Source organism: Podarcis bocagei, assembly GCF_964188305.1.
Source record: "Podarcis bocagei genome assembly, chromosome: 8".
Classification (NCBI taxonomy): domain Eukaryota; kingdom Metazoa; phylum Chordata; class Lepidosauria; order Squamata; family Lacertidae; genus Podarcis; species Podarcis bocagei.
The window spans coordinates 3,078,783-3,093,813 of record NC_138133.1 but is presented as its reverse complement, the minus strand read 5'-3'; the positions used below and the strand labels follow the sequence as shown (position 1 = coordinate 3,093,813).

The 15,031-nt window shown below is 41.9% G+C and overlaps 1 protein-coding gene and 1 long non-coding RNA gene across 6 annotated transcripts in view; both read left to right on the top strand.

Annotated features, from left to right (window-relative positions):
• CFAP61 (cilia and flagella associated protein 61) overlaps window positions 1-15,031 on the top strand; it is a 130,674-nt gene that overhangs the window by 76,861 nt on the left and 38,782 nt on the right. For 4 of the 5 annotated variants that reach the window (XM_081205956.1, XM_081205954.1, XM_081205955.1 and 1 more), the window contains 2 exons: window positions 3,765-3,863; window positions 7,968-8,136. In XM_081205956.1, the coding sequence (XP_081062082.1) occupies window positions 3,765-3,863; window positions 7,968-8,136 (268 nt within the window). The remainder of the gene's footprint in view (window positions 1-3,764; window positions 3,864-7,967; window positions 8,137-15,031) is intronic. The other variant, XM_081205957.1, reaches the window with a different exon arrangement.
• On the top strand, window positions 7,273-7,964 carry LOC308593563. The gene is made up of 2 exons (XR_014011008.1): window positions 7,273-7,383; window positions 7,461-7,964. It is a non-coding gene; the product is annotated as an uncharacterized lncRNA (long non-coding RNA).

Here is a 15,031-nt window from a genome sequence, read left to right as displayed (position 1 = left end):
TTCGTGCTGAGGGTAAATTATGCCAAAGCAAAACAATACAATGGTTTGTCATGTGCTCAGTCTTACTGGAGTAGCTTCATTCAGATATTGTCTCTTTTCATGGGACAGAGATAAATAGGGCATGTTCTATCTTGCCTTGTTGTGAAATCACATTTACAGTGGATGGTGTCCATGACAAATGTGCCACAAACCCAGTAGAGAAAGTGCCTTAAATTTGCAACGATCAATTTAACATACAGTACATCCAAACATATTTTTTGGGAATTATCTTTAAATATATTCTTTTGCTAGCATAAATTGAATACTTCTAACCTGGGTTTTATTTTCGCTATGCACAGATCTCCACCATGTCTTCATTTCAGTAGAGGGAACAGTTCCTCATATCCATCCCTCAGCAGGTATAGAGCAGCCCCACCACTGGGGGTGTAGATGAGGAGACAATTTGCTCAGCATGTGAATCAAAGCACACACAGACATTTGAGTTGGAGACAATATTCAGCTCTGTGTGTTTGTGTGAATGGCAGTGTGCAGAGGCTTCCATACATGAAGGGAGAAATGTAAAGTATTGCACTTGGGCAAAAAAAATGAGAGGCACAAATACAAGATGGGTGACACCTGGCTTGAGAGCAGTACATGTGAAAAGGATCTAGGAGTCTTGGTTGACCACAAACTTGACATGAGCCAACAGTGTGACGCGGCAGCTAAAAAAGCCAATGCAATTCTGGGCTGCATCAATAGGAGTATAGCATCTAGATCAAGGGAAGTAATAGTGCCACTGTATTCTGCTCTGGTCAGACCACACCTGGAGTACTGTGTCCAGTTCTGGGCACCACAATTCAAGAAGGACACTGACAAACTGGAACGTGTCCAGAGGAGGGCAACCAAAATGGTCAAAGGCCTGGAAACGATGCCTTATGAGGAACGGCTAAGGGAGCTGGGCATGTTTAGCCTGGAGAAGAGGAGGTTAAGGGGTGATATGATAGCCATGTTCAAATATATAAAAGGATGTCACATCGAGGAGGGAGAAAGGTTGTTTTCTGCTGCTCCAGAGAAGCGGACACGGAGCAATGGATCCAAACTACAAGAAAGAAGATTCCACCTAAACATTAGGAAGAACTTCCTGACAGTAAGAGCTGTTTGACAGTGGAATTTGCTGCCAAGGAGTGTGGTGGAGTCTCCTACTTTGGAGGTCTTTAAGCAGAGGCTTGACAACCATATGTCAGGAGTGCTCTGATGGTGTTTCCTGCTTGGCAGGGGGTTGGACTCGATGGCCCTTGTGGTCTCTTCCAACTCTATGATTCTATGATTCTATGAGACAAGACCTAGATGTTCACAGATTCAAAGTGCACATGATACCTGTATTCTGGCCCAAATAATTGTACATGTGTAAAAATGCGCCATATACCATGCCAATTAGGCCACTTTGCACCAGACTGTGGTATGGCAACGGGGGACAAAAACAGCATGGAGATTTACATATATTATCTGACATTCCCCACTAATTTATCTTTCTATCCTGCTTGTCTTCTGTGGACCTCACAGCAACATACATAGGATGGCTCTGCAGCCGCTGACCAGGACCAGATTTACTCAGTTTCAGCAAGATGGTTGCATTATCTGCCTTCAAACCATGTGCTAGAATATTTGCCTTCTAATGGTTAAGATTTACAAGTTAGTGTAATGCTCAGTGTGTCTGACATTTACTGAAAAACATTTTTTGAATATTGCTGGGAAAAGGTGTGTTTTGGTTCATTAAAAAAAAAAGTAACTACCCCATCCATTGGAATCATTAAAAGTACTGATGATCTGACTGATTTGCCATTAATGAAAAACATAGAAAACAGCAATCTTTTACAGTTTCTTGTATTTCCAATAAATTGGCAACATAATCCTTTTTATTTTAAAGCCAAGGATGTTGAATCCTTCTTTTCTAGCTGCCCTCTAAAACCAGGCAATGAAACCCAATACCTTTTACTTATTTCCCTAGATACTCTAATCCCTACTGCTTTACAAGTATCTTTGAGCTGTTCTTCCCATTTTGTAGTCACAGCAACATGAATCTCTGCTGGAATTATTTGCTTCAGTGATGCAGGTGCACTTGTTTAAGGCTTCATTGGGTTGAGCTCTTAACTTGAAGCTTTGTTTTTTAACCAAAGGGTGCCCAATGCTTGTACAACACATGGCATTCAGCATTCTTAACCTACATTAAAAGTAGAAGCAATTCTCCTTAGAGATATTTCATAATTTCCCTCATTTTTTCCAGTGACCAGAAATTTGTTTTTGTTTTATTTGCTTTCAGATGGATAGCAAGGAATATAAACCTAGGATATATGAATCACTATTGTATCTGTAATCAAAATCATTGCATAGATGTAATGCAATAATTCCCAATTGTGTGCTGTGAAGAACTGTTACTGTGCAACAAGCAAAAAAAAAACCCAATTGTTTGCACACACACAGCGGGCCTTATTTCTGAGCAAATATGCACAATGTTGCATTGTAAGAGTTTTTGTGATTCAAAATGTTCACCAAAAGAGGAGGCTATCCCCTAGATCTACATGTTTCACTGCCCTGACCTTGCTTCTTCCAATCAGCCTCTTCTTGAGGCAGTTAATTCTGCCCATTTTTAGATTGTGTGTGATTGAATGATTTCAATCATAGGAACCAACTTCTAGGGGCTGTGGGGGCTTCAGCTCCCACAATAAAATATTTGAGGGGGCTGGGCCCCCACAAAGTGGATGGGCATTCCCATTCAAATCATGTGTGTGCACTTCATCATGTGATTGATTTTGCAGGGTGGGGCTTACCTGGGCCTCCACAATATTTTATTCATGTTGGCACCTCTGATTTCAATCCTTGTGTTTCCAATGTTTTTGGAAGTGGACCGTCTGACTGGGTTGCCCCAGCCACTCTGGGCAGCTCCCAGCAAAAAATAGTAAAAGCATTCACAGAGTGGGTGCAACTACTGAGAAGGCCCTCTGTATGGTTCCCTGTAACTTCACTTCTCGCAATGAGGGAACTGCCAGAAGGCCCTTGGAGCTGGATCTCAGTGTCCGGGCTGAACGATGGGGGTGGAGACACTCCTTCAGGTATACAGGCCCGAAGCCATTTAGGGCTTTAAAGCTCAGCACCAACACTTTGAATTGTGCTCAGAAACATACTGGGAGCCAGTGCAATTCTTTTAGGATCAGTGTAACAAGGAACTCTGGCTAGTTTAACACATAAAGGGGGTGCTTCAAATATCTTCTCCATGGTTATGCCAGAGGAGTAGAGGGAAGTGGAAAATACATAATCCAAGTCCTTTTCACCTAATGAGAAACTATAATTTAACCATAGCTTAGCATTGTATCCAAATCAGCCCTGCGAAATATGGGAAGAGAGTAGCTGGTAGAGATTTGGTTGTCTTAATACTCTTCAGTGAAGGCCTCACCCTATCCATAAACTGCATTTCAACATTAGGACCAAGAATACACTGAGCAGTTGGTTCCACAAATATTTGGAAATTATGGTAACCATGTGTGGTTGTTTTTAAGCATCAAAATAGTTTGTGAAAGCCAACTAGATTACTAATGACCACACTGGCAAAGCATATACCTTTAGCTTTTGCATGATTGCATAAGAAATGCTGAACAACCAAGAAGAACTCGTAAGTTGGTGAGGAAGTCAATTGCTTACAAGTACGAAACATGAACGTAAGCTAAGTCTCAGCAGTGTTGCCTCAACAAATCTGATTTGGTGTTTCCCCCCTTTCCCCCCTCATTTAGTCCACATCTGAAATTTAACAACCTAACCTTGATTTCAACTCATGGACTTCCTGGGAAAGCAGAGTCAAATTGTCTACATAACCGGTTTTTATCTAACAGGTTTGTTAAATCATTTTCAGTAATGTTGGACAGACTGAAATGTAAGCATTATTTTCAAATTGTGAAATATATATCTGTTATGTGGCTGGTTTGTGTAATGAATGACAGGGACAGTTGTCATGTTTGGCTTTCCTACTTTCCTGTGATCCCTGTCATCTGTCCCTACCAGATCACTCCTCAATTTGCCTTTTTTTAAATGTTGTTAGTGTAAAAGTCTGAATGAGCTTCTATTCTTCAGGTTTCAGCCCATAACCCCAATGTTCCTAGAATTTAAAACTCACAGACTGGAGGGGAGAAGGATGCATCTTTCTAGCTTAGGAACACATGCATGTAACTGTTTACACTTGAACATTAAGACATCAGGTATAGCTCACCATTTCACCTGCTGCAACTGGTAACCTTAATTTTGAACTGTTGATAGCCTATTATATCAGAACTTGTGGGAAGATTGGAAATTTATAACCAAAAGGAATAATACCTTCTGCTTTGACATCAATACAGGACAAGTCTTGCTGAGTAAATGACTCCATAAAGTAGTCTTCAGCAATGAGTAAGGGGACAGCTGGTGATCCAGATTTCTGACCCCAGTTCTAGAGGGTTCTACAAAAACCAGCAATTCAAGTATTGCCTTCTTTGTGTAAATTCATGATCATGATGGTAGATTGTAATATTTCAGTAACATCTCTATAAACTTTAAAAATAAATGTGGAAGAAGAAATAATTACTGTTCTTAGAATCAGCTTTCAAACTTGGGGCAGGATCTCCTCACCCAGGCAACTGGGCAGACTGCAGCTTGTGACTCTTCCCAGTGGCAGAAGAGCCTGGTGAAGGGGGGTGGAGATTATGGAAATCCCATCTTGAAGCCTTAGATGCAAGCCTAGCTGTCTGGGTGAAAAATGCTCCACAGTTACCAAAACATCTGGTGCTACATGACCTTGGTTGAGGATATAATGGGAAATACTCTGTTTCAAAAGTTTTTAACATGGGGGCATTCCCACCAAACATGAATACATTAACCAGGTTTTCCACAACCCTTCCAACATAAAGGGGAAAGAGAGGGGTTAATTTTTGCCTGTCTAACTGCATCCAGTGTCAGCAGAGAATGGCCTTGAGTGAGACCTCCTGTAAGAGAGCTGAGATTTTTTTTTGGGGGGGGGGAGTGTTCCAGTTACCCTCCCATTTGTGATATTCAATTGGGTGGCCTATTTCTGATTCCCACACCATGTGGAGGCCTCTGGCATCTCTCACAGGTCAGCAATGGCTCACAAGGTGTCAGTGAAATTAACTCTTTATCCAAAGAAACAAAACAGCTCAGGCCTAGTGAGCACAGCAACCCTTCCCAGTGGGTCTTGCCCCAATGAAACAGTTGCTCCCGCCACCTGCCCTGACACATGACCATTATTTCTATGAATAACTTTGCATCTCCATTCACGAGAGCTATCAGCCTATATGATTTGGCTCTCATAGGATCTCCCTGGTTTCAGAAGTAGTATCAGTTTTGAAAAACACCATGTTTGTGGTGCTTCCACCCCCTCTAGGATTGAATTGACTTGTCGGACATAGACACAATAATGGCCATTCAAAGAGGGACACTACGTTGGTGAGAAGAAGCTTTTTAAAAAAGCATTTCACAGTGAGCTTGCCCCATGGCTGACTAAATTGTACATTCTTTTTAAAGGTCCAAAGATTTAGTTAAACATGCTTTAGTCACTGCATTGGTAAGAGGTCCAGGGTCAAAGTTCCCCTTCTTCTGCTCCAGTGTGTTTGGGCTGATATCCTAGAATATTTAATTGTTCTATATATATATATAAATTTTAGTTTTCGGTTTTTCAAAGATTTACAAACATACAAATTACAAAAACACAAATCACATATATTTCTAATACACATATATTTGTCTTCCCTCCTCCTCCCCTTTTGTGGTTTCTTTTTAGCTTTAATTTTTACACTGCATTATCTACATTACTCCATCTTTAAGTTATTCTTTAGTTTCTCTTAAAAATATGTTTAGCTGCTTGTTTTACATTTACCCTGCTAATGAACTTATTTGCATATATGAATTTTCCAATTATTCCACAATTCCCCCCCAATCTTTAATATTTTCTTCTTCTTCTTGGTTTCTTATTACACCTGTTACAATGGTGGCTTTGTTGTATTTTAGGTTTCTAACATTCCATAGCGCTCTGCAAATTGAATCTTTGAGCCCATAGTGTTCAAAGAGAATTACCACATCTCTTGGAACTTCATCAGTTCTGCTTCTGCCTCTTGGAACCCAATGGGATCTTTCCATGTCCTTGGTGGCAGTGGCGTGGCGCTGGTGTGGGGCTGTCATACAAGGAACTTCTGGGCACACCACAGCCCTCTCTCTTTCTCGGCCAGCCCAGCGGCGAAGCTCCTCGCCGGCCATGGGGCCAAGGAGGCGTAGCCGCCCCGGAGGCCCTGCCTGGCACAGCTTCCCTCTCTGGGCTCTCTTCTGGAGAAGGGTGCCTGTTGTGTGGGCACAACCAGACCCCCCACCCTCTGCAATGGGCACAACAGCCCTCTCTCTCCCTGGAGCCGCTGCGCCAGGCCTGTTTCCCTTTCTCTTAGGTAAAATCCCCAATGGAGAATGAATCACGAGCGACAGTGGATTTTTCTTTTTGGAAAAGAGGTTGCAAACAAACTTTATTATAAAGATGTAAACAAGGAGTTTTGGTTCTTCTTCCACAGACATGTAACAAACAGTGCTGTTGCTTTTTATTAAAACGTATACAGTACTGTTTCAAGTTATAGGCTGAATGCTGTTCAGGCTTAAGGTTACTTCCTTTTACACATCTTCCATAGATCAGACTTCAGGAATGTAGGATTTTAACTGGAGTGTTTCCCTACAGACCCCCAAATCCTCCTTGGTCTCAGAAAGACTATTACCCTTTCCTGTCGGAGTATTCCCTCTGAGGACCCATTTTCCTGCAAAGCATCGTGTGGGACTGTGTCTTGTCTATTTGAACCGGGTTCTGAGAGCATCTCCTGGGAGTTCTCGCTCTCCTCACCTCCTGACAGAATCCCCCTCACAGACCCAGGAATCTCGCCCACAGCCACTCCGCCTCCCTTGCAACTCGGGCCAGTTAACTCTTTGCTGGCAGGGGGAGAAACACTCGGGGACTCAACATGCTCAGTAAACAGACTTTTCCATCACACCCTCCCCCACACTTTGCCCCTGATATGTTTAAATTTTAATATTTTAATATTTTAATGTTTCAATATTTTAATGTTGTATTTTAATTTTGTTTTTAAGTTGTAATCATTCAACTTGTTTTTATTATTGCTTGTAAGCCACTCTGAGCCCAGCCTTGGCTAGGGAGGGCAGGGTATAAATAAAAATTATTATTATTATTATTATTATTATTATTATTATTATTATTATTATTATTAAATTCAGGGTGAATATCCAATCATTAATTGAGCCGTGTCGGCCCCTTCCTGGTTCTCCTATAGGCCTCCTAAGTGGGGGGGGGGGTTACCCTTCTTTCACTGTCTGATTGTTTCTCCAGTTTAATAACTAGTCATTAAACTCATTGTTTCATCAGTGTGAGCATTTCTGCTTGCCAGACCAAACAGTCTCCTCTTTCCTACCCCTGCATATTGGCCTGGGCTCTCCTATCACTCCCCAATCTGATACAGGGGTTGGGGAGGGAGCCCCATTGTGCTAGTGAAATTTATTGCACTTGTTTCCGCTGCCTGACTAGTTGAATCCAGCCCATAATGTCCCTACCTCAAGGAATTTACAGTTTAACATAGTTGCAATGTAAATTAGCATCTCCACACTTTATTGTTGAATTGTCCTACTACTGATCATAGTTGAAGCAAAGTATGATTCGAACTTCATATGTATTTTAATATCCTATTGTTACATTTACAGTATTTTATAACGTGATCTAATAGAACGGGTTATTGTTTTACTTGTTTGTTTCAAGTTCTTTATACTGAATAATTTCTCATTGTGGACTTCAGTAAACTTCTGTAAGATAGAGCACTTGATGCACTCTGAGACTTTAACCAGCTCGCCAAGTATACAATTCATGCTTGCAGTCAACTAATAAAAAATCACATGTTCTTTCTTCACAGCCATTGTTTTAATGAGAATGACTACGCACTGATGTCACTTAGTTCATGGATTAATGTTGTGGTTGGAAAAATGACTGGCATAGACAGAGCTGCAAAACATGTACTGGTTTCCAATGGGAGAAAAGTGCCTTATGACCATCTCATTCTCTGTGCTGGCCAGCAGTATCAGGTGAAGGTGGAAAATGAATGAATGAAAACCCACAAATGTAGAGAAATCAAAGAGCACAGAGAAAGTGACTTCTTTGCAACAATGGAAAATTTGCAATTCTTTAATGCACCAAACTTAATACAGAATTTTGCTTAAAAACAAGTAAAAAATAAATTTCAGAAGTTGGGGATGCAATCCCATGCACTTCCACTTAAGTGTAAGCCTCACTAAACTCAGTGAGACTTAAATCTCAACAAATATGCATTGGATCGGACTACATAAGTCCACTAGTGGAGATCACGAAAGGCACAATCCTGTTCTCTTTCACAGGCCCTGCTGAAATGAATCAGAACTATAAAACAGCTCTTCTTGATATCAGTAAGGATATTTGCTCTGAGTAATGGGTGACTTTAATTACCCTCACATGCTCCATTCACTACAAAGTAGTGGGAGACTCCACTTTCTACATTACTCCATGGAGAGAATTACCCACTTATTCCTATTCTCTGGTTCCTGTGCCTTAACCAATTTCTGATCCATAGCAGGACCTCTCCTCTTATTCAATGACTGCTATGCTTCTCAGAAGTCTTTGGTGTAGTACTTTGTCAAAAGCTTCTTGAAAATCTAAGTACTGTACATAGTGTCAACTAGATCACCTCTATAATGTTTGTTAACATTCTCAAAGAATTAAAAAATATTAGGGAAACCAAAACTGCCCCTGCAGAAGTCATGCTGGTTCTACTTCAGCAAGACTTGCTCTTCTGTATGCTTGGTAAGTCTATCAATCTTTGAGTTCTTTAAGAACTCTTGAGTGGATGCCATCTAGACTCAGTGCAATGCCAGTTTTTAATTTGTCAATAAGACTTAGAACTTCCATCTGTTGCCATCAATATTTGCCTCAGTTCCTCAGAATCCCTGTGAAAGTTAGTTGAGGCTCAGGGATCTGAACTATTTTACTTAACAAAATTTACATACCATTTAGGATAGGGGAGTGAGACAGGGATGCATTTTGGCCCCTACTTTGTTCAGTTTGTTTCTGAATGACTTAGAGGCAAGCTTAATGGACCCTGATGGCCATCTTCCAAAAATAGGGACGAGAAAGACCCCTCTCTTGTTGTATGCGGATGACACGGCCATCCTCTCCCAAACCAGACCTGGCCTGCACTACCAACTAAGGAAATTCTCAGACTACTGTTCTGGTAATGGGTTATCCATCAATTATGAAAAATCAAAAGTGCTGCTGGAGAAGAGATTCTCCCCGAGTAAATGAGTACTGGATGTTCACAAACTAGAGCAGACCAAATTCTTCCGGTACCTAGGTCTTCTATCCCATCATTCCAAGTCTTGGAAACATCATTGGCAGACCGCCTATCAAAAGGCGGAGGTAAGCAAACTGGCTATACTTCGATTCTTCGACACGGGGGAATGATTAATGGACTTCAATGTCTGTACACTAATGCGCAAAGCATGGGAAATAAACAAGATGAGCTTGAGCTCTTGGTACAGCAAACTAAATATGACATAATAGGCATCACTGAAACCTGGTGGGATAAGTCCCACGATTGGAATGTAATAATGGGGGGATACAATCTATTTCAGAGAAACAGACCAGACAAGAAAGGAGGAGGAGTGGCGTTATATGTCAGGGATGTGTATACCTGTGAAGAGATCCAAGATTTAGAACCTCAAAGCCAAAGTGAGAGCATTTGGGTCAAAATTAAGGGAGAGAAGAATAACAGAGATCTCATTGTGGGAGTTTACTATAGATCCCCAAGCCAAACGGAGGACATAGATGATGCCTTCCTGGAACAGATGACCAAGCATGCAAAAGGAAGGGAGATAGTAGTAATGGGGGACTTCAATTACCCGGATATTTGTTGGATGTCAAACTCAGCCAAGAGCATAAGGTCAAACAGATTCCTCACTGGCCTTGCAGACAACTTCATTGTCCAGAAAGTGGGAGAAGCAACAAGAGGAACAGCCATTTTAGATCTGGTCCTAACCAATGTTGATGACCCGGTTAGTGGGGTAGAAGTGGAAGGATCATTAGGCGCGAGTGATCATGCTCTTCTGAAGTTTACTATACAGCGGAAAGGAGCAGCCAAGCATACTAGGACTCAATTTCTTGACTTTAAGAAAGCCGACTTCATAAAACTTAGGGAAGTGCTGGGTGAGATCCCATGGACAGTAATAATAAAAGGAAAGGGAGTTCATGATGGCTGGGAGTTTGTTAAGAGGGAGATAGTAAAAGCACAACATCAGGCAATACCAATGAGACGGAAACATGGAAGGTGCCTAAAGAAGCCAGGGTGGCTATCTAAAGAACTTTTAACTGAGTTAAGATTAAAAAAGGATGTGTACAAAAAATGGAAAAGGGGGGAAACCACCAAAGAGGAATTCAAACAAATAGCCAGCACGTGTAGACACAAAGTCAGAAAAGCTAAAGCACAGAATGAACTCAGGCTTGCTAGAGAGGTTAAAAGCAACAAAAAAGGCTTTTATGGGTATGTCCGTAGCAAAAGGAAGAACAAAGAAACAGTGGGGTCACTCAGAGGAGAAGATGGTGAAATGCAAACAGGGGACACAGAAAGGGCTGAACTCCTCAATGCCTTCTTTGCCTCAGTCTTCTCCGATAAAGAAAACAATGCCCAACCTGAAGAATTTGGAGCAAATGATTCAGCAAAGGAAACACAGCCCAGAATAACTAAGGAGATAGTACAAGAATACTTGGCTAGTTTAGATGTATTCAAGTCTCCAGGGCCAGATGAACTGCATCCAAGAGTATTAAAAGAACTGGCAGATGTGATCTCAGAACCACTGGCAGTCATCTTTGAGAATTCCTGGAGAACAGGCGAAGTCCCGGCAGACTGGAGGAGGGCAAATGTTGTCCCTATTTTCAAAAAGGGGAAAAGAGAGGACCCAAATAATTATCGCCCAGTCAGTCTGACATCAATACCAGGGAAGATTCTGGAGCAGATCATTAAGCAAACAGTCTGTGAGCACCTAGAAAGGAATGCTGTGATCACCAATAGCATGGATTTCTGAAAAATAAGTCATGTCAGACTAACCTGATCTCATTTTTTGACAGAATTACAAGCCTGGTAGATGAAGGGAACGCAGTGGATGTAGCCTACCTTGATTTCAGCAAGGCATTTGACAAGGTGCCCCATGATATTCTTGTAAAGAAGCTGGTAAAATGCGGTCTTGACTATGCTACCACTCAGTGGATTTGTAACTGGCTGACTGACCGAACCCAAAGGGTTCTCATCAATGGTTCCTCTTCATCCTGGAGAAGAGTGACTAGTGGGGTGCCACAGGGTTCTGTCTTGGGCCCGGTCTTATTCAACATCTTTATCAACGACTTGGATGATGGACTCAAGGGCATCCTGATCAAATTTGCAGATGACACCAAACTGGGAGGGGTGGCTAACACCCCAGAGGACAGGATCACACTTCAAAACGACCTTGACAGATTAGAGAACTGGGCAAAAACAAACAAGATGAATTTTAACAGGGAGAAATGTAAAGTATTGCACTTGGGCAAAAAAAATGAGAGGCACAAATACAAGATGGGTGACACCTGGCTTGAGAGCAGTACATGTGAAAAGGATCTAGGAGTCTTGGTTGACCATAAACTTGACATGAGCCAACAGTGTGACGCGGCAGCTAAAAAAGCCAATGCAATTCTGGGCTGCATCAATAGGAGTATAGCATCTAGATCAAGGGAGGTAATAGTGCCACTGTATTCTGCTCTGGTCAGACCTCACCTAGAGTACTGTGTCCAGTTCTGGGCACCACAATTCAAGAAGGACACTGACAAACTGGAACGTGTCCAGAGGAGGGCAACCAAAATGGTCAAAGGCCTGGAAACGATGCCTTATGAGGAACGGCTAAGGGAGCTGGGCATGTTTAGCCTGGAGAAGAGGAGGTTAAGGGGTGATATGATAGCCATGTTCAAATATATAAAAGGATGTCACATAGAGGAGGGAGAAAGGTTGTTTTCTGCTGCTCCAGAGAAGCGGACACGGAGCAATGGATCCAAACTACAAGAAAGAAGATTCCACCTAAACATTAGGAAGAACTTCCTGACAGTAAGAGCTGTTTGACAGTGTAATTTGCTGCCAAGGAGTGTGGTGGAGTCTCCTTTTTTGGAGGTCTTTAAGCAGAGGCTTGACAACCATATGTCAGGAGTGCTCTGATGGTGTTTCCTGCTTGGCAGAGGGTTGGACTCGATGGCCCTTGTGGTCTCTTCCAACTCTATGATTCTATGATTCTATGATTCTTTTATACAAGGGGAGGCCATTATGTTTCATCAGCCATTAAGGTATTTAATGCAAAATCTGTCTCTCAACTCCTCTACGCCTCAAACATCTGGTTCAATGGCTCATTCTCCAGGTTTGATGGCTTCCAGGCAAAGTTTTTCTGGTCCCTCCTACAAGTTCCAAATTGTGTTCCAAATGCAATACTATTTTTAAAAACAGGTGAATGTCCTCTATCAAGTAAAGCATGGTGGGCTGCCCTGAGATACTGGCTCAAGATCTCAGTCTTTGGCCTAGGGAAGGGATAACTTCCATACCTAAACAACAAGGAGTTTACCAGCTTTATGGATGAAAATTATGGTTAGAAAAGCCACTTCGATTGGTATGCCACCTTCTCTCCTGTACCACCTGGGCAATGATACTGCCCTTGAATCTCTGAGGCAAAGGCTCTGGGACATATCACATAGTGATCTCCGATCTCAATCTCATGTTAACTGTGGCCCATTAGCAGTAGGAATTCACTATAGGTTCAACTTTCAGATACCTGCATATCTTAGAAATTTGTCTGTACCGACATATCAGTCTCTTTTCACCAAAGCCAGATTAAATATATTCCCATCAGAAGTGTTAAACGGCAAACTGAGAAGTATCCCTTATCAAAATAGGATCTATGTATGCTCTCAGGACATTGACTGCATGAGGCATATTTTATTGCATTGCGGACAGTATGATCAAGCTTGGGAACTATTGATTAAACCACTATTGGCTGGGTCAGTCTGAAGCCTACTATATCAAATATCTTCTGGACGACAAGTCCAATGATATCACAGTGGCCATGGCAAAGTTTCTTTCAGTAGTCATACAAATCAAAGATCAACATAACATGATTAAACAAATTGTGTGTGTGTGTGTGTGTGTGTGTGTGTGTACACACCCTTCATGGATCACTGCCTTGCTGTGGCGAAGGGGCTTGAATAACTCAGAGATGCTATGAGCTATGCCGTGCAGGGCCACCGAAGATGGACAGGTCATAGTGGAGAGTTTTGACCAAACGTGATCCACCTGGAGCAGGAACCAGCAAGCCACTCCAGTATCCCTGCCAAGAAAACTCCATGGACAAAGACAACAGGCATATAAAAGTTATGACACTGGAAGATGAGCCCCTCAGGTCGGAAGGTGTCCAACATGCTACTGAGGAAGAGCAGAGGACAAGCACAAGTAGATTCAGAGCTGATGCCGAAAGGTTGCTCAGTTGCAGATATGCCTGGAAACGAAAGGAAAGTCCAAAGCTGTAAAGAAAAATATTGCACAGGAACCTGGAATGTAAGAACCATTAATGTTGGTAAGTTGGATGTGGTCAAAAATGAGATGGCAAGAATAAATATTGACATCCTGGGCATCAGTGAACTAAAATGGACGGGAATGGGCGAATTCAGTCCGGATGACCATCATATCTACTACTGTGGGCAAGAATCCCGTAAAAGGAATGTCAACAAAAGAGTGGCGAAAGCTGTACTGGGATGCAATCTCAAAAATGATAGAATGATCTCGATACAAATCCAAGGCAGACCTTTTAACATCACAGTAATCCATGTTTATGCACCAACTACTGGTGCTGAAGAAACAGAAATTGACCAATTCTATGAAGACTTACAAATGACGCCAAAGAAGGATGTTCTTCTCATTATAGGGGATTGGAATGCTAAAGTAGGGAATCAAGAGATAAAAGGAACAGCTGGCAAGTTTGGCCTTAGAGTTCAAAACGAAGCAGGGCAAAGGCTAATAGAGTTCTGCCAAGAGAATAAGCTGGTCATCACAAACACTCTTTTCCAGCAACACAAGAGATGACTCTACACATGGACATCACCAGATGGGCAGCATCGAAATCAGATTGATTATATTCTCTGCAGCCAAAGATGGAGATGCTCTATACAATCAGCAAAAACAAGACCTGGAGCTGATTGTGGCTCAGATCATCAGCTTCTTATAGTAAATTCAAGCTTAAACTGAAGAAAGTAGGAAAAACCACTGGGCCATTAAGATACAATCTAAATCAAATCCCTTATGAATACACAGTGGAAGTGAGGAACAGAATTAAGGATTTAGATTTGGTTGGACAGAGTGCCTGAAGAACTATGGATGGAGGCTCGTAACATTATACAGGAGGCAGCGACGAAAACCATCCCAATAAAAAGGAAATGCAAGAAAGCAAAGTGGCTGTCCAACAAGGCCTTACAAATACCGGGGGGGGGGGGGGAGAAGGCAAGCAAAATGTGAGGGAGATAGTGAAAGATACAGGAAATTGAATGCAGATTTCCAGAAAATAGTAAGGAGAGACAAGAAGGTCTTCTTAAACGAGCAATGCAAAGAAATAGAGAAAAACAATAGAATGGGGAAAACCAGAGATCTGTTCAAGAAAATTGGAGATATGAAAGGAACATTTCATACAAAGATTACCATAATAAAGGACAAAAGTGGTAAGGACCTAACAGAAGCAGAAGACATCAAGAAGAGGTGGCAAGAATACACAGAGGAATTATACCAGAAAGATATGGATGTCTCGTACACCCAAGGATGTCTTGTACACCCCAGGTAGTGCGGTTGCTGACCTTGAGCTAGACATCCTGGAGAGTGAAGTCAAATGGACCTTAGAAAGC